The sequence below is a fragment of the Nuphar pumila genome, chromosome 3 (assembly GCF_984573655.1).
Source record: "Nuphar pumila chromosome 3, dmNupPumi1.hap1.1, whole genome shotgun sequence".
Taxonomy (NCBI): Eukaryota; Viridiplantae; Streptophyta; class Magnoliopsida; order Nymphaeales; family Nymphaeaceae; genus Nuphar; species Nuphar pumila.
Window position 1 is genome coordinate 97,987,115 of NC_143251.1, and position 23,673 is coordinate 98,010,787.

At 37.3% G+C, this 23,673-nt stretch overlaps 1 protein-coding gene across 3 annotated transcripts in view; it reads right to left on the reverse strand.

Moving 5' to 3' along the window:
- Positions 1-6,678: 6,678 nt before the first annotated feature.
- Positions 6,679-23,673, reverse strand: part of DEG10 (DegP protease 10) — a 58,999-nt gene continuing 42,004 nt past the window's right edge. For 2 of the 3 annotated variants that reach the window (XM_090001720.1, XM_090001718.1), the window contains exons 8-9: positions 7,585-7,858; positions 6,679-7,036 (exon numbers count right to left, since the gene is read on the reverse strand). In XM_090001720.1, the coding sequence (XP_089857846.1) occupies positions 7,613-7,858 (246 nt within the window). In that variant the 3' untranslated portion in view covers positions 6,679-7,036; positions 7,585-7,612. The remainder of the gene's footprint in view (positions 7,037-7,584; positions 7,859-23,673) is intronic. The other variant, XM_090001719.1, reaches the window with a different exon arrangement.

Sequence of the window (23,673 nt, forward strand, 5' to 3'; positions counted from 1 at the left end):
CTTCATAACATCGAATCTTTCCTCCATAGCATGTGAGCTCATCTCAACGTGTGGTTGACGTGTTGTGGATCCAATTCAGCATCATTGTGTGGGCTGATGTGTTGTGGATCCAATGCATCATCACCTGGATCTGGTTCAATCTTCAACACCCCCTCAAGCTAATCTATATAAGATTATGTTTGTCCCCAAAATATTAAAATTTTGGTCCATGTAAAGCCTTTGTAAGAATGTCAGCAATTTGAACTTTATAACATATGAATTGAACTTTGATGTCTCCTTGAGCCACATTCTCTCTTACAAAATGATAATCATAGACAGTAGCTCTCAAATTATCTCACCAAAGAATTGGAACTTGTTCAAATCCTTCAAAAGTTGCTTAAGCCACATTAACTCTGAGACTGCTCCTGCTATGGCTTTGTATTTGACTTTTGTACTTGGCTTAAGTTACTTAGATGAACTCCCAAAAAAGTAAGTTTGGTCCTAAAAAAGTGAGATATTCACTGGTGGATTTTTTATCATTTAAGCATCTTGCCCAATCGGCATCAGACAACTTTGCAAACCTTAGACTGTTAGATTGTTTAATATGCAAATCATAATTAAGGGTCTCTTTAAGACATCTCAGGATGTGTTTGACATGTATCCAATGATCTTGCATTAACTGACATGCCTTGTTAACATAGTAAGCTATGTCGGGTCTTGACATATTGTAAAGCCATCACAATACTTCTATATTGAGTTACATTATTTAGCAACTCTTCAAAAAAATTTAAAAGAGAAATATTAGCATCAGCACGGGTAACAATCGATTTACAATTAATCATATCAGACTTTGATAGGAGATCTGTAATATATTCCCTTTGAGTCAAAGCAACTCTTTGATGAATCGTGTATTATTTATGTCCAAGAAATAGTGTAAGAAACCCAAATCTTTGATACAAAACTCTTGACTAAAAGCTAATAATATTCTTGACTTTTTTTGTGGGATCTTTTTTATCTCATTTTGATAGTGAATAAGCAAAGATGAGTTGGCTTGGGACTCATTGAATTTTAATTTTTTTAGATACGCATTTAGTCTTTCAAACTATGCACCTGTTTAACCCATATAAAGCCTTGTTTAGCTTACACACGTAGTCAAGACGACTTTTATCCTCAAAACCTAGAAGTTGCAACATTTAAACTTCTTCCTTCAAAAAAATGTGCAAAAAAGCATTAACATCTAATTAATAGATCTACCAACCAGAGCTAATGGCAATCGAGAGGACCGTTCTAACAGATGTGGGTTTGAGCACGGGATTGAATGTCTTAAAATAATATGCACCCTTATGTTAATTATACTCATTGGCAACTTATCTAGCTTTGTACCTGGAGATGAATCCATCATGTCAATGTATCTTGTAAATTTATTTATAATCTACTAGATTACTAGCAGCTGAGGAAACAAGAGTCCAAGTCTGATTTTTATGTAAGGGCTAAGCATTTACTTAGTGAATAGATGGATAAGATTAGTCGAAGCTCACTCATTTTGCCTTGACTGCTCATGTGCCATTAAGGGGCATGATTGAAAAAAGAATATTAAGGATATGTATGTTATGATGGGAAGCTGCTCCACATGAGAATAGCAATTGCAGTTATGGGAGTCAACAGGTAGAGTTTAGTTTGGACCCAGGTGGCAGCAAACCAGATATGATTTGAGATATTGATACTGGTTCAGAACCTAAGTCCAATTGGACCAACCATACACGGATCCTGTAAGGATTACATGAACCAGGCACTGACCATCTCATTAAAATAATATTTTTTTAATCTTTTTAATGTTGAAAATTTGAGGATCTTAGTCAGAACTCAGGTCAGGCCCAGATCTGGTATAAAATTTCACAAACCATAACTGACTCCATATATTATTCGGACCCTTTGAGTTTGACCCGAATCTCCTTGTTTATCACCAAACCCTGACCGTATAGTGTTTGGTACACGTGGTGTCTGGGTCAAACCCCACTCATTGACACCCCATTTTAGTTTGTATGATTAATTTTTAGCATGTAAACATTCTACTTAACATGGTTAGGTATGATGGACCGAAAGTTCGGTATTCTCGATTGCAATGATAAACCAAGAAACACATCAACCGCAGGCATGTGTGTGCATGCACGCACGCACACACCACGCGCCTAATAATTTCAAATAAGCAGCCAAACAAAGGAAAAATTGAAATTTAGATAACTTTTCCAGATCTTGAAGAGCATCCAAACACACTCAATTTTCTAGAAACTTAAAATAACTAAAGTTCAGACATTTCAAAAGACAAAAATCTAGAAAACTAGATCCTGGATTTGCATCCAACCAAGCCTAAGCGGGTTATGGTTGCCTTGGTTTCAAGACTTTGTTCAGATACAGCTGGGTTCAACTATCATAGAGCCAGACTCCAAAGTACAGTCACAAATCTAAGCATCAGGGTTTTTTCACAGCAAGGTAAAACCTTGCGAGAAATTTAAAATGTCTTTATTTTAATATTGTGCGAATAACAGAATATGCAAAAAAGGAAAAAAAATATCATGATGAATTAAAAAAGGTGACAATCTGCCAAATGCACCCTGAGTGGGTTATGAAAATGTGGGAAAGGTTAAGCAATGCAATCAAGTTTCTTTCACTCAACAGTCAAACGTCGTAGGCCCCCATTATTATCAACCTCATGTTTGCTTAAACATGAATTGAACCCCCCCCCCCATGTTGCCATGAGGGCTGTGCTTATCCAGAGGGACATTACGAGTTCAAAACCGATTGTGCACATCCCTTGCGGTGAGATCCAGGCTGGGTGTAATTTTCCAGTAGGCAAGGAGAGCCTGAAAGGTCGATCTAAGATCTAACTGCTTCCGGGGCCCAGGTTTCTCCGTGTAATAAATCAAAAAAAATATGAGTGAAATATGTGGGTTTCACCTGTTATACCAAAAAACTCCCAAAAGCAAAAGGACTACATGAAAGTGATGGCAGCTCAGAAGCGAAACTTCAAAAGTGCAGGATCCAAAAATGCTCCATATAGTTAGAGAGAGAATTGTGTATTCACATACCGAATATAAATGACTAATTAAGGATGAACTTTAGAAAAAAGAGCTGTACATTAAAGTAGCGCCCTTCATTTCAAAAGGAACTTATGACGAGCATTGCCATGCAACCATAATAACAAATCAGTTATTTCCTTGTATGTAGCAATTTTAGTGTAATAAACTTGCAAAAGTAAGGTTTCAATAAATCATAATAGACTCAATTTATAGCTCAGTTGCCAAAGACAGGCAGAGTATGGGGTATTGGAACTGGCATCTGAGAGCTTTTAAAGGTTTTGGGCACGTTTTAATTGGTAAGGATTTTCAGTAAACACTAGTACAAGATTCTCAGGTTTGTGCAAATATTGGTACGAATTTCCAACAAAATTAATACAAGTTTCTGAAGATTCTATCCAACTTTTATCTTTGTCATAAGAACATGCACAAGTAATATTAATAACAAAAGATAAAAATCTGTCCCAACCATAGTTATCAGTCGAGGAAGCGGGAAGTGATACCAGAAGCGGGAGCAGGAAGCGAGGCACTTTCAAAAATTTAGGAAGCGGGGAAGCGTGGGACCACTTAGAAGAAAATTCCGAACCGTCTCGGAAGCGAACCGGAAGCGAAGGGAAAGCGAAAAAAATGAAAAAAATGAAAAAGCGAGAGAGAAGCGTGGGGGAAGCGTGTTTCCCATAAAAGGGAAATGTGCTTCCCATAAAAGGGGGACGCTTCCCCTCACGCTTCGGAAGTGCGACATTCTGCACTTCGGGGAAGCGTGCTTCCCCTTTTACCTAGGCGCTTCCGGTAACTCTAGTCCCAACCATCTGAAGCCCTGACTGATATTCATAAATATTATGTTCTTATCTATATGGAAATAACAAAAGATATATGTATATTTTCTGCACATGGACATACAAGCAAAAATGCTTGGCACCATCATCACAGAAATTGAACAGAATGTACAAAAAGAAATGAACACTCATGCATTTGAGAAAGCAGCTCTACGAAGAAACATTACCGTTGCCACAATCAAAATGAAGAACCAACCAGTTACCAACACATGAATACAGATCCCAACACCAATCAAGGTAATATGAAGTCCCACAATACAGAAGGCATAAAATAAAGAAATGATAAAGGCCAAATTAATCAGAGATTGGGGAACTACGAAATCCATGACCTAATTGTTTTCCATGGCCTTATTTAGCTAAAGACAATTTGACACTCAATAACTCATTTTTCAAATACCAAACTCCCAAACATGCCCAAACACGAGTGAGCACGTGCATGAACACACGCATACAACAAAACAACAACAACTACTACGCCTTCATCCCAAAACAATTGGGGTCGGCGATATGAACCAAAAAAAGAAAATCATTCTGGGTCTTCCACATGAATCCTTCTCCTCCAATCATTTCTATCCAATGCCATGTCCTTTGTGAGGTTCAAAGCATTCATATCCTTTCCTATCATCTCCATCAAAGTCTTCTTAGGCCTACCCCGACCTCTTTTAACTAATATATTTTCTCATTTCTCCATCCTTCTAACTGGAGCATCATTAGGCCTTCGCCGAATATGTCCAAACCACTGTAAACGATTCTCTCTCATCTTATTTTCAATGGATGCAACGCCTACCTTCTTACGTATCTCCTCGTTTCGAATCTTATCTTTTATTGTATTTCCACACATCCATCTAAGCATACGCATCTCAGCTACACTCATTTTTTGAATATGATGTCTCTTGGCAGCCCAACATTTCATACCATATAGTAAAGCGGGCCTAATTATCGTCCTATAAAACTTTTCATTCAACCGCAATGGCATTCTACGATCGCACAACACTCCAGTTGCACTTTTTCATTTCATCCACCCAACCTTTATCTTATGATTTACATCTCCATCAATTTCTCCATACTTTTGAATGATAGATCCCAAATATTTGAAACAGTCATCCACAGGTATTTCTTGCTCACCAAGCTTCACTACACTCCCATCACTATTTCGTTGCTTACTAAACCGACATTCCATATATTATGTCTTACTCTTAGTCAACTTAAAACCTCTTGCTTCCAATGTCTGTCTCCATAATTCTAACTTAGCATTAATCTCAGCTCTAGACTCATCAATCAAAACAATATCATCAGCAAACAACATACACCACGGCATATTTTCTTCCATAATAGAAACCAGTTTCATAGTCAAAATAACTTTTAACCGTATGGATGGTACTTATTTCTTTCATAATAGAAACCAGTTTCATAGTCAATAGAAACTTGTTTCTTATTTTACTATAAAAAAAATAAAAACTTTTTTTCCTGTGAAATGGTTCAAAGCAGTTTCTAATTCTGGTATCATACCAATGTGCAGTACCGGATGTGTAAGACAAGAAACACAGGGTTATATATTGCTTCATTGCAACTTTGTTATAGGTTGCTCTTAATGAATCATGATTTATGACAATTCTATGACATTTATTTTTAATTTATTTCTATTTATAATAAAATTTTATTTCTTTTTCTAGTGTTAAATGTTTTCAAGATTTTTGCAAATATGTCATAAGATTTTACATGCAAAGAAAGTGCTACTAATATACATATCCTAAAGTAAAGTATTTGAAACAAAGGAGCAAAAGAACAATAGCTAGCATCAATGAAACAAATAAAATCTCTATTGCTAATGTTATTTTGTCAAACATAAACCAGGATCAAAATCCATGGGCAAACAAATGAAAAAGCAAAAAGTGTGAAAGTTTACTTTTCTAGTTTATAGATTGATTGACCTGCCTGTGGCAAGATGCATAAAGCCACAATAGATCATTGTCTTTCTACTTTGTGCAGCAAAGAAAGTAGTCTATTATGAGAAAGGAAGATATCAGGTAAAGTGAACATAGAAAGGATAGAGAGAATGAAATCATTGCCCATATAGCAGTTTCACCATTTAACCAAATTTTCAAGCATGTGTTATAGACACAAAGTTTGCAGCAGTTGGTGTTGTTCTCTCCCATCGAGTTGATGAAAACTCAAAGAAATGAGAAGTATTTTTCATCATCTAAGAAGGAAATCAGACTGGGTTGAATTATTGGATTGATCATCTCAGTAAATCAGAACGAGTTAAACAAACGAATAAGAAACTCCAAAATGAGGAAAAAATCTCTACTTTGGAGTTCAAGAATTCTTGAACCCAACTCTCTTCCACCTGCACACATGTCCACATACGTGAACACATTAACATATGTACGTCCGAGCAAGTTCATTAGCTAATTTGTCAAATTTTCTTCAGTTCAAGAATTTCAAACAATAAAGTCTGATTCCAATACATCTAGGGAGAATACAAAATATTGAAAACATATAAAAGAAAAAAAAGGAATATAAAGAAAAACTTACGCCGACCCCAATTGTTTTGGGATGAAGGCGTAGTTGTTGTTGTTGTTGTATAAAGAAAAACTTAAGCACAAATATCCACAAGTTGCATAGATGTAATGTGAGGTATTATCTCATATGGATTGAGAAAACATGAGACTTAGATAATCTTGAAGCAATTTGCCACTTTATGTGCCGAAGCGCATGCAATTGTGCAAGCGCTCTAAGCAAGTAACAAGTGTAATAGTTAATAAATATGCACAAGAAAATCATAGTCATGTAAGAATCAGAACTTTTCAATAATAATAAATTAACCAATAAATACATATGATAATTTGTTACACAATCAAGCCCAATCTCTTACATTACTCTGTATTTTCCAATTTTGTCTTCCCTGGATCCACAGCAGAGAAGCAAGCCTTAGCCGTATAAAAACCTAGTAGTTCAGAAAGTGCTCCTTGTGTACTTCCCATGCACTTAATTCGCAGCAGAATTGCCACCACAAACTGCATTAACTTCCTAGACATTTTGTGTTTGCAAAACTACTGATGAGAAGCAAATGAATACGCAGTCCAAGCCAAACAAATCTTGAACTCCATTCTGATAAAATGAAACATGGGGGTTATAGATAAGCCTCTGCACAGAAAACGACCTATATCAACGACTGGACTGAAGCAAATCCAGTATCATTAAAGATATTTTTAGTTTCTAACATCGTCACAGATATCAGCGACATTTTGAAAATTATCGGCTTTCTAAACCTTTTTTAATGATTTAAAAGCTAAAATATTGACACATTTTCAAAAATTAAATTTATAGCAATATATTATGGTAATATCATGATATTTTCAGTCAATTTTCCTTGTATATTTCTTTTCTACTTTTAAATATGTTTTTATTTATATTTTTTGTTTTTTATATTTCAAAATTTTTATAATTTTTGTTTACATTTATACAAAAACTTTATTATTTAAACATATTATTTTCTTATTTCTGCTATTTCTATTCTAAATTTCTTTTTAAGTACCCAAGATTTTCTTGAGATTTATCAAAAGACCTATATTATCGCAAGATTTTGTTGTGACTGGTTTCTGATAATATCATCTGATCAAGTCAAAGCACGCTTGCATACAAAAACATATGTGCATATACAAAAGTTTGTGTTAGAGAGAGAGAGAGATCACCATTTTGAACTGGAATATCACATAAGTTTCAGCCTGTAATTGATGCTTGAACTTCCTGTGTGTGTTTGTGAGAATCAAGCAGATCATTGGACATTGCTGAAGGTATTCTATGGCGCTTCAAAATCCGAGAACTAGCAAGTCTGGCCTTATCATAATTTAAGACAATAACGCGATCATCATCAAGGTCAAACCTTAGCCTGTTCTCTGTGCAGTCCTCCACGAGCTCACTGAGATGTTTCAAGTTCTCAACTTCAATATTATTTACTTTTTTAACCTGTTTAACATTTTCCAGTTTGAGTCAAGACAATGGATTACTGGAAATTGACATAAAGATCCAGAGCAGAGCGAAAACACAAGTATAGCAAGGCTCACACATTGATGAAGAGGGAATCAGAGTGATTTTTCAGAGTCTAAGAGGACATTAGGTATGCTAGACCACATGTGACTCCAAATCAAATTTGATTTGGAGACATGAAACAGAATTACAAGAGGCCCCTTGATTTTCTGTTTCTCACCGCTTATTTTCTGATGTTTGCTTAACCGTGCTCATTGAGATTCATTCTCTCATTTGCATGAGTCCAACTCTCATGAGAATAAATCAAGGACACACCTCAATGCTTGGACAATGCATCACTTTGGGTTGGGAACTAGGTTCATTTTGATTTGGCCGCTTGGCCATAGTCACTAGGATAAAACCTAATTGAGGAAGCAATATGGTTGCAGCAGTGGCATGTGTAAGTCTTCCATAACAATTACATATAGTTTGAATGCACAGAAAGTATGGAGAAGAAAATGACAACCACACAAACCATCAGGGGGACACATACGAAACCCAAACTACAGCATCCACAAAGTGATGGAAGCATAATTCTGAGCTACAAGAAAAGCTTCCAATAAACATAATCAGGAACAAACTTTATTCAGAACAGATGTTTGACATAATATAGCCGAAGTGGTACTGGGAAAATGAAAAGCAAAAAAAAGACAGGAACCTATGGTTCACAAAAATGGATGCCAACCTAAAATGATATTGATGAGAAAAACACTATCTGTGGAACATGAGCAGCTGCTCATGCTTTGCAGATAAGGCATGAATGAACCAACTTGAACTGCAGGGCTGGATGACTGCTGTATAACATATAAGAAAATGTGCTTCTGACCTATGAATATAATTTCTGGACATTTCTTTCCCAGTATATTAATGTGATTTTCCCTTAACTATTCTTTTTAGCATATTCTATACTTTGCATAGTCATCAACTAAAAAATCATTTTCAACCCTCTAATAAAAGTTCTGCTTCCTTTGGGGCTCATATGGCTCACCATCTACAATTATTTTGCACAAGTTCAAATGGTGATATTATTTTCACTGATATCTTACGTGTTTAACTCCAAGATCACTGAGGCCAGGAATATGGTCATGAGGAGCAGGAGCATGGATGCACACATTGCATAGAGGAAACAGGCTTCATGAATTTATATGGAAGTTAATGTTTGCCACAATCGATAACACCTAACAATCAGCCTAGCAAAGCATGCTATTTTTCCTCATTTTGTTGTTTCTTTTGTTACATGTAACATTGTAGTGAGCTACATGTTCTTTTTAGTAGGAATCAGCTTTTGGGTCGCCGAAATCCAACTGGTGCACAGGTTATTCTGGCGATGCAAAAATTGACGGTTGTAAATGCACTGATTTTTTCCAACTAAAAAAAAAAACATGTTTTTTCAATGTTGTAAATAGTGTATTGCAAGATACACAATCGATAATACCTTACGATCAGCCTAGGAAAGCATGCTTTTTTCCTCATTTTGTTGTTTCTTTTGTTACATCTAACATTGTAGATGCGAGCTGCATGTTATTTTTAGTAGGAATCAGCTTTTGGGTCACCGAAATCCAACTGGTGCACAGGTTATTCTGGTGATGCAAAAATTGATGGTTGTAAATGCACTAATTTTTTCCAACTCAAAAAAAAACATGGTTTTTCAATGTTGTAAATAGTGCATTGAAATCCGTATCAAAAAGGCTCGATATACGTGTATATTCATATCATACTGTAAAATACAGGCATAAAAACACTTAAATTTTGCAAAAAATAAACACAAAAATTTTTAAAAAATGTAAAATTAAGAAAAAGAAATCTAAAACTTAGAATACAAAAAAAAAATTAAGAACAAGTACAAACATTAAAATCAAGCGATCGAATTAAAATATACATAGACTATTGGCATATCATTAACATGAAATAGAGATGAATAGTTCATTACATAAAGTCAATAACATAGAACATAGAAGCATAGTTTGCCATATAACTACAAAAATCAAAAGACTCATTACTCAAAGCTCACTACATGACTACAAAAAGTGAAGACTCAAAACAACAAGACTTTTACCCGTCGTCATCATTAAACACTCTATGTTTATAATCAGACATTGCATCATGTGCCGGCATGTAATCTTTCTTTCCTCCTATATATCTCATCCATATTGGTGGATATTATATCTCATACATCTGAAGCTCAAATAATGATCGCACTGGTGCACTGCATTCCCAAACAATGTGTTGCTTAATGCAATGCAAGCCCCCACAAATCAATGAATGACAGGATTTACATCTCAAAACAATGTGCCGCAGAGAACGTTAGCAAACTCATAATACTGCCGTATTGGGTCATCAGTATGTCAAGCCATTGCTAAATCTAATTATCACGAATGAAATTAATTAAAACTTGAAATAAAATATTACTACATACAAAAATTAAAAGGTTTACAACTTTATATAACACGATGATAGGACCATAGGCCATACAAAGTTACAAACTAAAGCTTATATATATATATATATATATATATATATATATATATATATATATATATATATATATATATATATATATATATATATACCAGCACAATGATTTTCTTGATTTGTTGTGGTGTCAGCTAGCCTGAGATGCTGATGGTTCATCTTATCTTCTAAATCCAAGATGACTTTTGGCCATTTTTCTTCGACAAATGTTGCATATACTTGTGTCTTTCTTTTATCATCTTCTATGAGACTTGTAAGAAGCTTGACACGAACATCAGAGATGAGTATATAATCATATGGTGGAGTTGTTATGCCCCATGATGTGGCATTTAAATCTATATAATCCACTATCTACTACAAAACCCCAAAAGTTACACTTTACAATCCCTTTCAAAGTCATTTTTAAATCCACCGATTTGCAATATTTCCATGTTGGCTAGTTTGAGTCATATCCTCCACATTGATCGACTTTTAGAGAATGACTTTGAGATTTAAGAATACAAAAAAAAGGTAATTTAGGATGAAAAGAGGAAAAACTATGATCAACAACACACCTAAGGCTCAAAGAAAAGGTACTAAAGGCAAAAATGAAGAAATATATTGAAACAACATCAAAGAAAATGAGCTTACCCTTGATTTTGGTACTTTAAGCCCAACTCTAGCTTCAATCTCACACAAATCAAACTCAAAGGGCTCTTTTGAGGATTAAAGGCAAAAAAAAAAGTTTGTTAGAATGAAAATGGGTAAATTTTGAGGTGAATCAGAGTTCTAAAGCTTGGATCTAGCAAAAGCCCAAATATTTAGGATGTATTTAATCTAAAAAATGAATGGGTAAGGTCAAAATGACCCCCATAAGTGGTTGATTGCCTCTTTTCCGACACTGAAAAAGTAAAATAATAAAAAATACTTGTACAATACAGTCCAATATGTACCAATAATCTTATTTTTTACGATATAGGGGGATGTCATATCGGTTCTCCCTCTGATACATCGTATCGTATCATATGATATGATACAATATGTAATGAGAAAGCCTCAAGGAAGTAAAATCATAATGCCACTATGCGCAAGAGCACAATAGCCACAAAGGGCTCACACAATTGCGCACACACAATATAAAAGGTATATTATTTTATTAATGAATCAAATGCATAAAGAATGCATTGGAATACAAAGGGGAAAGAACCACATATATATAAAAAAGGAGGCCAATACTAATTGTTTGACTAGTTTAATAGCTAGATAATCTAGCCGTTAGACTAGTCCTAATGGCTAGTCAAACTGGTCAAACCAAAAAAATAAAAAAATACAAAAAATGTGTTTTTACATAAATACAAAAATGAATAAATATATATGTACTATATACATATTATATATATGGAAAAATAGTGTATACTAATGAAGGTAAGGAACTAATGATCTAGAAATTATAGTTGCAAGTTGTATTGACTCCATCTAACCACATAGATGTGTTCGGCATGGTTTGTTTGGTAAGGATCAAACCTTGGATCATGCTTTTCTTATGTAAAAATGCGATATTTTGAATTATGAAATTTTGGCACATTGTCACCCATTGATTTTTGGACCCCTTTAAAAACTTAATTACTTGCCATAATCACATGATTCAAAACAAGTTTCCTACTAAACAAACCATGTAGATCACATCCATAACATTTTATCTACAAAAATTGAAAAATTTTGAAGAAAAAAGTGATTTATACCCATTAGATCCTTACCTTCATTGGTAGCCAATATTTACCCTATATATATATATATATATATATATATATATATATATATATATGAGAAATGTGTTCAACCAAGCCTCTTTTTCGGGTTGGTCGAACCACTCTCATTTGAACCGTCCGTTCTCCCTCTTTTTTGGGTTGGTCGAACCACTCTCATTTGAACCATCCGTTCAATAGATCGGACGGTTCAGATGAGAGTCGCTTTTGAACGTGTTTGAACGTTATTAATGCTAGCAAAAGCAAAAATTTCTTTCCCGCCCTAGGGACCTGCCCCTTGTGGGCCCCCTAGTACGAACACCTCTCTCTCTCTCTCTCTCTCTCTCTCTCTCTCTCTCTCTCTCTCTCTCTCTCTCTCTCTCTCTCTCTCTCTCCTTTGTGTGCCCTTCAGTGGAGAACCCCCTTCCTGCATTGACCACCGCCACCCTTCTTACTCATCCTCTGCATCGACCACCAAGAAGGGCGACCACCATCGCCACTGGCCCTTCTTCTGCCTCTCTCTTTTGGTGAGCTATAGTACGAACCCCTCTTTCTCTCTCTCTCTCCTTTGTGTGCCCTATAGAGGAGAACCCCCTTCTTCTGCATAGACCACCACCGCCACTGCCACCCTTCTTCCGCCTCCTCTATGTCGACCACCGAGAAGGGCCACTACCACCGCCACTGGTAATAGCAACCTTTTTGAAGATGTTTAGTTAATTTTTCTTTGCATCTGTCATTGAACTGCAGTTTTTCTAGTGATCTGCTTAGGGACCTTACAAGAGAGCAAAAGAAGTATTATCTGTTTTCTATTACTTTCTTTTTGTGATTAGTTATGGATGCTTTAAATGGGCATTAGAATGAAAAGATGAAATCTTTTCACCATAACTGGGTTTTCTTCTTACCTGATTGATTGGTTATACCCAGAAAATTGCTTAAGTATGGCTTCTTTTAACAAGATTTATTCTATTGCTACATAAGTTCTGCTTCCTCTTCTTTAAAGATGGGAGGCTGCTCATGATAGGAATGATCAAGATATTTTTTGTGCTTTGATTGGAAGGTCCCATTGTTGCCTTCAGAGACCCCCTAAACATCTCTCTCTCTCTGACTAAAGGTTTTTTGTATTTTGTCTTTTCAGGTATCATATGTTTTGCTTTCCCTAACAAGGTCTTATGGTGTGAGGGTGCTTGAGTGGGTAAAAGAAGCTATATCACTCATCCCGCCAGCAGCTGTTAATGAGTCAGAAAGTTCCAGATTTCTTAGGGCTTTGACAGTCCATTCTTATTGGCCCACTTCAAGAATTGTCTGAGGTTTTTCGACACAACAAAACCGTGTAGGGTGCTTTGAAACCTCTTTATTTCAATTTCGTTCGTGCACAATAGTTGAGATGGGCTACTTAAAGGTGTTTGCTCTTTTGAATGGTCTATTGCTGGATCAGTTTGGGCTCTCGACGGTTGTATCATAGTGAAGAGTGGAGCAATTGCAGTTTGTCAGGCAATATTATCCGAGGAATTTATACTTGAGATGTTGGGAAATAGACAGAGGAGATTTTTCAGGAAAAAACTTTTGAGTGCTGTTTGTGAAACTTTGGTTTTGAAAACTTAATGTTAGTCTCTCCTTCTGTTGCAGTATCATGTAAAATAGTGGATTTGTTTATATTCGTGATAATGTATATTTTTATCATGTTGTAAAGGACGGATTGATGGAACTGTTTAATGTGCAACCTAAGTCATTGGATGACATGTAAACGTACATCTACATGAATGGTTACAAGACCCAATCATGGATTCACAGTTGTTTCTCTCAGCAGAAATCTGTCAAAAGCAAAAGCACTGATGTTCAATACTTTAGTGAATGAACTCTATTAAACCACATTTGGTAGCCTCAGTTCTTAAATCCGAGGCTAACTAACACGTGAATAAATGGCAAATGTACAGAAAACCTTCAGAAAGACCAACCAAAAATTTGAAATACATCATTTTCTTACCATCTAAGCATGGGCCCATGCACCCTTATGTAAGTAGATTCCCAACTTCTAACTCATATTATGCAATATTGCAAAACAGACTAATAGCCCCTGTAAATGAGTTAATCGAAGTAGTTGGGCTTATAAGATTGTTGATAATCAAAGCCAGTCTCATAACTTAGCCACTCTTTGTCCTAAACTAGTGAACCAACCAATGAAACAATGATCAGGAAGATAAACAAAACTTAGCTTGCTGATTCTTTAAGCTGCTTGAAAGTTGCAGTTCTCAGAGAAATAGACTACACTCACTTCTCAACCTATTCTTTGACACAAAAATACTGCTTACTAGTTATTAATTACATATCAACAAACAAAACTTTAATCGAAGAAAAAAAGAGAAACTTTGTATGAGTAATTATTGAGCGCAACAGTTGCTTGCAGAGACAACTCTTTCTAACCACATGAAAGAATTACAATACATAGACAAATAGCTATATTTAAACTAGCATTCATATGGAGTGACACGTAGAGCCCATTTTTCAGCCGCCGAGTGTCTGCCCTTCTCTGCAATCACACCATCCTTGACCACAACAATCAAATCTGCACCTTAAATTGTTGAGACAATGATCAAGAACAAATGGTTGATCTTTTCACCATCACTCTGTCCAACGCTTCCTGAACAACACGTTCTGACTCCGCATCTAGAGCAGAAGTGACCTCATCAAGCAATTAACTGGTCACAATTGGCTTAAAATTTCGAGCAACCCTGAAATTACATGTATCAAGACAGATAGACTTTGGGACGAACGAATCATAACTTTACAAGAGGGACTGTATCAAAGAGCTATGAATTAAAGCAAGAGATTTGATTAGCAATTCATGAAGATTTCCACTTCAATTGATACACATCAAACCAAACATTGTTCATGTCTAGTTGCTGGTTATGCAAGATATGAGCAAATGGTCATTCGAAAGCAATGGGAAACATTAAAAAAGAGTGGCAAATGAGGGGGTTCGCCGGAAGAAAGAGCGGCGGACGAGGGGTGGCAAAAGGGTCGGTGGAGGTGGTGGTGGTCGTAGCAGGGGAAGGGACACACAAAGGGAAAAGAGAGAGAGGGTTTGTACTAAGGTGCTCGCAAGAAGAGAGAGCATCAAACAAGCGGCAGCTGACGAAGCGGAAGAAGGGCCAGCGACGGTGGTTGTGGTGGTCGAAGCAGGGGAAGAGAAAAAGGTAGGGTTTTCGTTTTCCTGAGGCAGGCAACAAAGAGAGGGAGAGTTGTACTAGGGCCGGTAGACGAGACAGAGGAGGTGTAAGAAGGGCTAACGGCAGTGGCAATGGACCTTCTCAGTGGTTGATGCAGAGGAGGCGGAAGAAGGGTGGTGGTCAACTCAAAGGAAGAGGGTTCTCCACTGTAGGGCACGCAAAGGAGAGAGAGAGAGAAAGGGTCCGCACTACAGTTCACCGGAAGAGAGAGAGGCAGAAGAAGGGCCTGCGGTGGTGGCGGTGGCCCTTCTTAGTGGTCAACGCAGAGGAGGCGAAAGAAGGGTGGCGGTGGTGGTGGTTGACACAGAGGAAGGGGGTTCTCCTCTATAGAGCACCTTGACACGCAGAGGAAAGAGAGCGAGAGCAAGGAAGAGGGGTCGTACTAAGGGGGGCCACAAGTGGTAGGTCGTATAAAAAAATCATTTTTGCTAGCATTAATAACATTCAAACGTGACTCATTGGAACCGTCTGATCTACTGAACAGACGGTTCAGATGAGAGTGGTTCGACCAACCCAAAAAAGAGGGTTGGTTGAACACATTTCTATCTCATATATATATATATATACCCCTCTTCAAACTTACGGTGTCAAGACCGAAAGTTTTCCTAAAAGGAAATGAAACCGAGGCAACAAAAGCACTTTAGTGAAAAAATCAGCTAACAAATATTTTGACGAAACATATAGAAGTCACATTGTCCTTTTTAGATACTCCTCGTGAACATAATAACAATCCATCTCGATATGCTTGGTTCGCTCATGAAATGTATGATTGTTGGCCATATAAATTGCACTCTTGCTATAACAACAGAGTCTGCAAGGCTAAGATAGGTGAACTCTCATATTTTTAAGCAATTGCATCTGAAGGCTTAATAAACAACGAAGTATCAGTATAACATGATCTATAACCCAAACTAATCATAACACTACTAAACCGATCATAACATATTTTAGGGGCTTGCTTTAAGCCATACAAGGCTTTGAACAAAAGGACCTTAATAGATGATACTTCACATCTTGGGGGGAGGATCCATATAAACTTCCTCATTTAAATAACCACTCAAAAAGGTGTTTTTCACATCTATTTGGTAAATAGGACATTTTCTAATCGAAACAATTGCTATAAGGTTTCAAACAATGGTCATCCTACCTAGGGGCAGAAGTCTCATAATAGATACTACTCTTGGCTATATCCTTTAGTTACTAATCTAACCTTGTATAGTTCTAGGGTTCATCACATTTGATTTTGACCTTATAGAACCATGTACATCCTATGGTTTTCTTTTCAAGTGGTGATAATTGAATTTCTGTTAAGGCCCAATTTTCAGGAGACGCCCCAGGATCTGCGCTCCAAATCTCAGACGTCACCTAATGCTCATAGGGGGTGATTTAAGCTTATGTGCGGCGTCCATTATGTTGATGTGGATGCTTATGTGGCTGAATATAGTGTGAAAAGTCAATGGACACATGTTCGGACCAGAACGAAGGAGAGTTCGACACATGTCCATGTCAAAACCAAGGAGAGCCACCCGACGAAGCCCTATGGGGGGTATCTAATTAGAGGAACACGGTGGGACGTCCCCCCCCCCCTCTCTCTAGATGTTTCTCAAGTTAATTAGTTTTTTTTCTTAATTAAGACTTTTAATTAGAGTAGGAGTCATGACAGAGGTAGGACTCTAAAATCCTCTCTCTAGTCTAGTTTTTGTTTCGCAGTAGGATTCTTTTGTAGCTTATAGATTAATTTAATTTTATTGTTGGGTTAGGACTCTACTTCAGGCCCTCATGTTGTATAGAGGTCTGAATAATCCCTTTAGGTTATGGATTGAATTGATTTCCTAAACCTCTCTCTCTCTCTCTCTCTCTCTTTAGACATTTCTCTCCTCTTTTTTCTCTCTCGCATCCCTCATGTTTCTCCTTCTCCTTTAATGTGATCCACGTGCAGCCAAGCCTCCTTAGGTTGATCCTTCTTCCATTCTAAGGGCCCAAGCCCTTCTTGTACCCGTATCTTCATTGTGGAGTGATTCCTACCTTAAAAATCGATGTAAGAGCCTTGTCAATCATGGTTTTGTTGATCAGTCTTCCTTATGAACGTGTCTTAGTATTCATACCACTCTCTGGTCCTCTATCATACCTTAGGATCAATCCCTAACCTTCTCTAAAGTCGTCCAAGCCTCCCAGACCAAGACCACACCCGAAGAGGCTGTGTAGTCTCGTTCTGCTGGTTGTTTTGCCTTTTATAATCTCCTGCACATACCCTGACCACACCTGAATGTGTAGATACCTTTAAGACCTCCCTAGACCTGCTATACAACCCTCGGAACTGATCTCTGCCTTAGCTAAGACCCTACCCAAGTCTGGGACCCGAAACACCAAAACCGCACCCTGACGATTCGGCAGAATGCGTAGTTTTGATTGTCTGACCTCACATGCCTGTCCAACGTCCCAATCTGACATCTCTGACCCCCAGCACATGTACAAGACCTAAACACACGTTCTTAGACTATTACAAAACCTCGGGATCAAATCCCTTCAGATCTGGATCGAAACCTGTGCCTGAACCGCTCGTCGAACCCAAAACGATCCTGCCCGATTTAGCCGGATTGACCCTGCAGCTTTCTATACCTCTTAAACGATCACCATTAGAGACCTTCGACCCTTACCACACTGTATCAATCAGGGTACAACATCTCAGACACATCAACCACAAGCCCAAGAGGCCCAAAATCACAGGCATGATCCTCTCGCTTTCATCGAGCTCCAACTAGAAGAAAGTTATCGGAAGCGCGAAACGTCGCGCTTTCGAAACATGCAGGGAAGCACGCTTTTGTTTTGGGAAGCGCGCTTCCTAAATTTTTGAAAGTGCCTCGCTTCCCGCTCCCGCTTCCCGCTTCCCCGACTGGTAACTCTGAACTAGAGTAGTCGTTTGTTGCCAACCCGAGGCTCCCTTCAGTTCCAAGTCGTCCAATTTCCCAAGTTTTTTATTTTTCTAATGCCTTTAGTTTTAGTTTCATAGCTTCCATCCATTCTAAATACTCCTTAGGTTTAACTCCGCCTGTGTAGTTATACACTGCCGGTCCCAAGCCCGGATAAAGGAGGAGGGTTGCGGTAGGCCTGTGACAGCCAGCATAAAAACTGTCATATCCTATGAAAATGAACCAATATGAGAATTTCATTGGGGCGTTCCCTACTGAGCGACGCGCTGTACTCTCTAGGCCCGGAGGCAGTGATAAATGTGCAAGGGTTGCTAGGTCGTCCCCAGAAGCGACGCGTCACACCGGCGCCCGGGTGTGGTGTCAAATAGGCAAGGGTTCACTCACTTTGTTGGACGGGTGGGGGTAAAGAAGTTAGTCCAAGACCATAAAATTAGGTTAGCCACTTGGAACATAGGGTCTTTAACTGGTAAGTTGGTAGAGTTAGTAGATGTTATGTGTAGGAGAAAGATTGATATTTTATGTCTTCAAGAGACCAAATGGGTAGGTGAGAAAGCTAAAGTGATAGAACCTTAGGGATATAAGATTTGGTATACAGGAATAAATAGGAATAGGAATGGAGTAGGGATTGCTATGAGTCGTCAGTTTATAGATAATGTAGTTGAGGTCCGTAGGAAGGGTGATAGAATTTTACTTATTAAATTAGTATTAGGTACGGATATTATTAATATTATTAGTGTTTATGCACCTCAAGTAGGTTTAGATGATTCCATTAAGCATCAATTTTGGGAAGATTTAGATGGAGTAGTACAAGAGACATCTTATGGAGAAAAGCTTTTCATCGGCGGTGACCTTAATGGACATGTAGGCATTAGTAGGGATGGATTTGAGAATATCCGTGGAGGCTATGGTATAGGAGAAAGAAATGAAAGTGGAGAAAGGATTTTAGATTTTGGTTTGTCCTATGATATGATCTTAGCAAACACTTGGTTTAGGAAGAGGGAGTCTCACCTAGTAACATTTAAAAGTGGGGTTAATACGAGTCAGATAGATTTTTTCCTACTTAGAAAGAGAGATAGGGGTTGTTGCATCGATTGTAAGGTTATACCAGGAGAAAGTGTAGCTACACAACATAGAGTCTTAATTTTAGATCTTAGAATTAGACAATGCCGCAAAAGGGATAGACATAGGATAGATCCTAGAATTAAGTGGTGGGCACTGAAAGGAGCTAAACAAGGAATGTTTGTAGAGCAGGTAGTTAAGGAAGTTGATTGGTGTCTCGAGGAGGATTCAGAATCAATGTGGAATAAGATAGCGGGTGGTATGAGAAAAGTAGCTAAGGAGGTATTGGGTGAGTCTAAAGGCGGTGCACCACTAGGTAAGGATACATCATGGTGGAACGAGGATGTCAAATTAGCTATTAAGGTTAAAAGAGAGTGTTATAGAAATCTAAGTAAGAGTCGTGATAAGGAGAATTTGGAGAAGTATATGATAGCAAAGAAGGAAGCTAAAAAAGTTGTTCGAAACGCGAGGGCTAAGGTATATAAGGAGGTTTATGACAAGTTGGATACCAAAGAAGGCGAGAAGGATATTTATAGGCTTGCAAAGATGAGAGATAGGAAATCGAAGGATTTGGGTATGGTTAGATGTATCAAAGATGAAACGCAAAGGGTTTTAGTCAAAGATGAGGAGATTAAGGAGAGATGGAAAGATTATTTTGATAAGCTATTTAATGATAGTCATGCTCAAGATCTTGGAGACTTCTCCATTCCTTTTCATGAGATAAATCGTGACTTCATGCGCAAGATTCAAAAGAAAGAAATTGCAGAGGCTTTGAAGAAAATGAAATCAAGAAGGGCAGTTGGCCCAGATGGTATACCTATCGAGGCTTGGAAATGCTTGGGAGAGAAAGGTTTAGAATGGTTGACAAATCTTTTTAACTTGATTTGGCGAACAAATAAGATGCCTAATGAGTGGAGGAAGAGTACTTTGGTGCCTTTATATAAGAATAAGGGTGATATACAAGATTGCACAAACTATCGTGGTATAAAACTCATGAGTCATACTATGAAACTTTGGGAGAGGGTGATTGAGTCTAGGTTGAGGAAGGTTGTCATGATATCGGAGAATCAATTTGGTTTTATGCCTGGAAGATCAACTATGGAAGCTATACATCTTCTTAGACAACTTATTGAAAGATATAGAGAGAGGAACAAAGATTTGCATATGGTTTTTATTGATTTAGAGAAGGCATACGATAGAGTACCTAGGGACGTTCTCTGGTGGACAATGATGAAGAAAGGTGTTTCTCTCAAGTACATTAGTATAATTAAAGATATGTATGAAGGAGTAGTAACCAATGTCCGCACTTGTGGAGGGGTGACAACCAATTTTCCGATAACGGTTGGGTTACATCAAGGATCTGCTTTAAGCCCTTTCCTATTTGCGATAGTGATGGATGAGCTTACGAGATCAATTCAAGAAAATGTACCGTGGTGTATGTTGTTTGCTGATGATATTGTTTTGATTGATGAGTCTAGAGCTGGGGTTAATGCTAAGTTAGAATTATGGAGACAGACATTGGAAGCTAGAGGTTTTAAGTTGAGTAAGAGTAAGACTGAATATATGGAATGTCGGTTTAGTAAGCAACGAAGTAGTGATGGGAGTGTAGTGAAGCTTGGTGAGCAAGATATACCGGTGAATGATTATTTCAAATATTTGGGATCCATCATTCAAAAGTATGGAGAAATTGATGGAGATGTAAATCATAGGATAAAGGTTGAGTGGATGAAATGGAAAAGTGCTACTGGAGTGCTGTGCGATCGTAGAATGCCATTGCGGTTGAAGGGAAAGTTTTATAGGACGACTATTAGACCCGCTTTACTATATGGTACGGAATGTTGGGCTGCCAAGAGACATCATATTCAAAAAATGAGTGTAGCTGAGATGCGGATGCTTAGATGGATGTGTGGAAATACAATAAAAGATAAGATTCGGAACGAAGAGATACGTAAGAAGGTAGGTGTTGCACCCATTGAAAATAAGATGCGAGAGAATCGTTTACGGTGGTTTGGACATATTCGGCGAAGGCCTAATGATGCTCCAGTTAGAAGGTTGGAGAAATGGGAAAATATATTAGTTAAAAGAGGTCGGGGTAGGCCTAGGAAGACTTGGATGGAGATGATAGGAAAGGATATGAATGCTTTGAACCTCACCGAGGACATGGCGTTGGATAGAAATGATTGGAGGAAAAGGATTCATGTGGAAGACCCAAAATGAATTTCTTTTTTGGTTCATATCGCTGACCCCAATTGTTTTGGGATGAAGGCGTAGTTGTTGTTGTTTGTTATGGTCATAAGACAAGTTCCATAATTAAAACTAAATGTTTCATATGAAATAAATCGACTAGGTGCATTAGATACTCTTGTGGATCCTCTAACACTAAATTCTTCTAACTCTCAGTTTTGGAAATATTTTTCAAGGGCACATGGATGGTTTTCATTGTTGTGACAAGCATTCACTTGTAACTCATGACAAGATTCATGTTTGTTTGTAATTGGAGAAGAACTATCATTAGGCATTTCATCACAATCATTATCCATATCACAATCATTATAATCATGTAATAAATCAAATAGGAACGAATACTCACAATCTTCTTTAGACTTGAATTTATAAAATTTATTTTCCTTTTCAAGAAAAGTCACATATATAAATACATATAATTTGTCATTCTAAAGTCATAACATCTATATCTATTTTGGTTTTCAGCATATCCCAAAAAAGCGCATGGAATAGCTTTTGGAAAAAGCTTTTCAATTCTATCAGAAAGAACATAACACCTAAATGCCAAAACTCTTAAGCTTTTGTAATTAAGAGATACTTTTAAAAAGTTTTTCAATTGGTGATATGTTGTTTAATGAGGATGAAGGCATTCTACTAAATAAGTATAACACCGTAAGAATGACTTCAGCCTAAAATCCTTTAGACTATGTTTGGGAGGTTGTTGCAGAGGAAACAGAAGGGCATCGAAGGTGGTTACAATCATCCTGCAAATCCCAATGAAGATGAACATTGTTTGGGAGGAAGGAGGTTGAGGATCGTAAATGTAGGCAGGTATTCAGGAGGTGCCAAATCTCTCTCTCTCTCTCTCTCTCTCTCTCTCTCTCTCTCTCTCTCTCTCTCTCTCTCTCTCTATATATATATATATATATATATATATATATATATATATATATATATATATTTGGTTTGGATCTAGGCAGACCAAATCAACATTAGTCGGACATGGGACTCCAAAACCAAATCCAACAATTTATATTTGGTTTGGATCTTGGTAAAACAAATCCAACATAATAGTTGCACATGGGACTCGAATCAAAACCAAATCCAATATTTTATATTGGGTCTACATTTAGGTAAACCAAATCCAACATAATAGTTGCACATGGGACTTGGACCAGAACCATATCTGATACTTTAGATTTTGTTTGGATATAGCTGAACCAAATCCAACATAATATTCAGACATGGGACTCATATCAGAACCAAATCCAACATAACAGTCGAACATGAGGCTTAGGTCAGACTGGAATTGGATTCAGATCTCTGTCACAGGGATTCTTCAACTTGCCCTCATGTTGTGTCCCTTTGTATACTATTTTTAATAGAAAATTGCACAAAAATGCCGTGTCTCATGTCCTTTTACCTGTATCTACATCTGAATTAGGCAATACCATATGTACATTTGCATATGATTTGGTCAGGTCTAGACTTAGATTTAGGTCTAAGAATGCTAGAACCAAGCCTAGACCATTTACATCCTTATTTAAACGGGTGCACATGGATATGTTTGGTCAAACCTTTGATATCCAAATCTGTCACTTTATTTTGGATATAAATTATAAGTCATGCTCCAAATCCATATTACAAAGAAGTTGTTCTCCAAACACGATCAAGGAATCAGGAGGAGTTGCAAGTCAAATCTTTGAGGGAACAACTGGTATTTCCAAACAATCATAGAAGTTGATATTTTCCTTCAAAATACATTTTCACTGCATTCCAGTATTTGTATCTCACTCAACTCACTTTGAATCCCTCCAAATGCATCCTTCCAAACACAACCTTAGGAACATTTTTGGAAATGAGTAAGGTTCTTGATTGGAGGAAAAGGATTCATGTGGAAGACCCAAAATGAATTTCTTTTTTGGTTCATATCGCTGACCCCAATTGTTTTGGGATGAAGGCGTAGTTGTTGTTGTTTGTTGTTGTAGTAAGGTTCTTGATGCTTTGATTATATAATGATGTTTTCTTTCCGCTAACTCATTTTGTTGAAGAGTTTTAGTGTAAGATCTTTGGTGAAGAATTCTATTTAAATTTAAATAATTTTTAATTTCATTTGATAA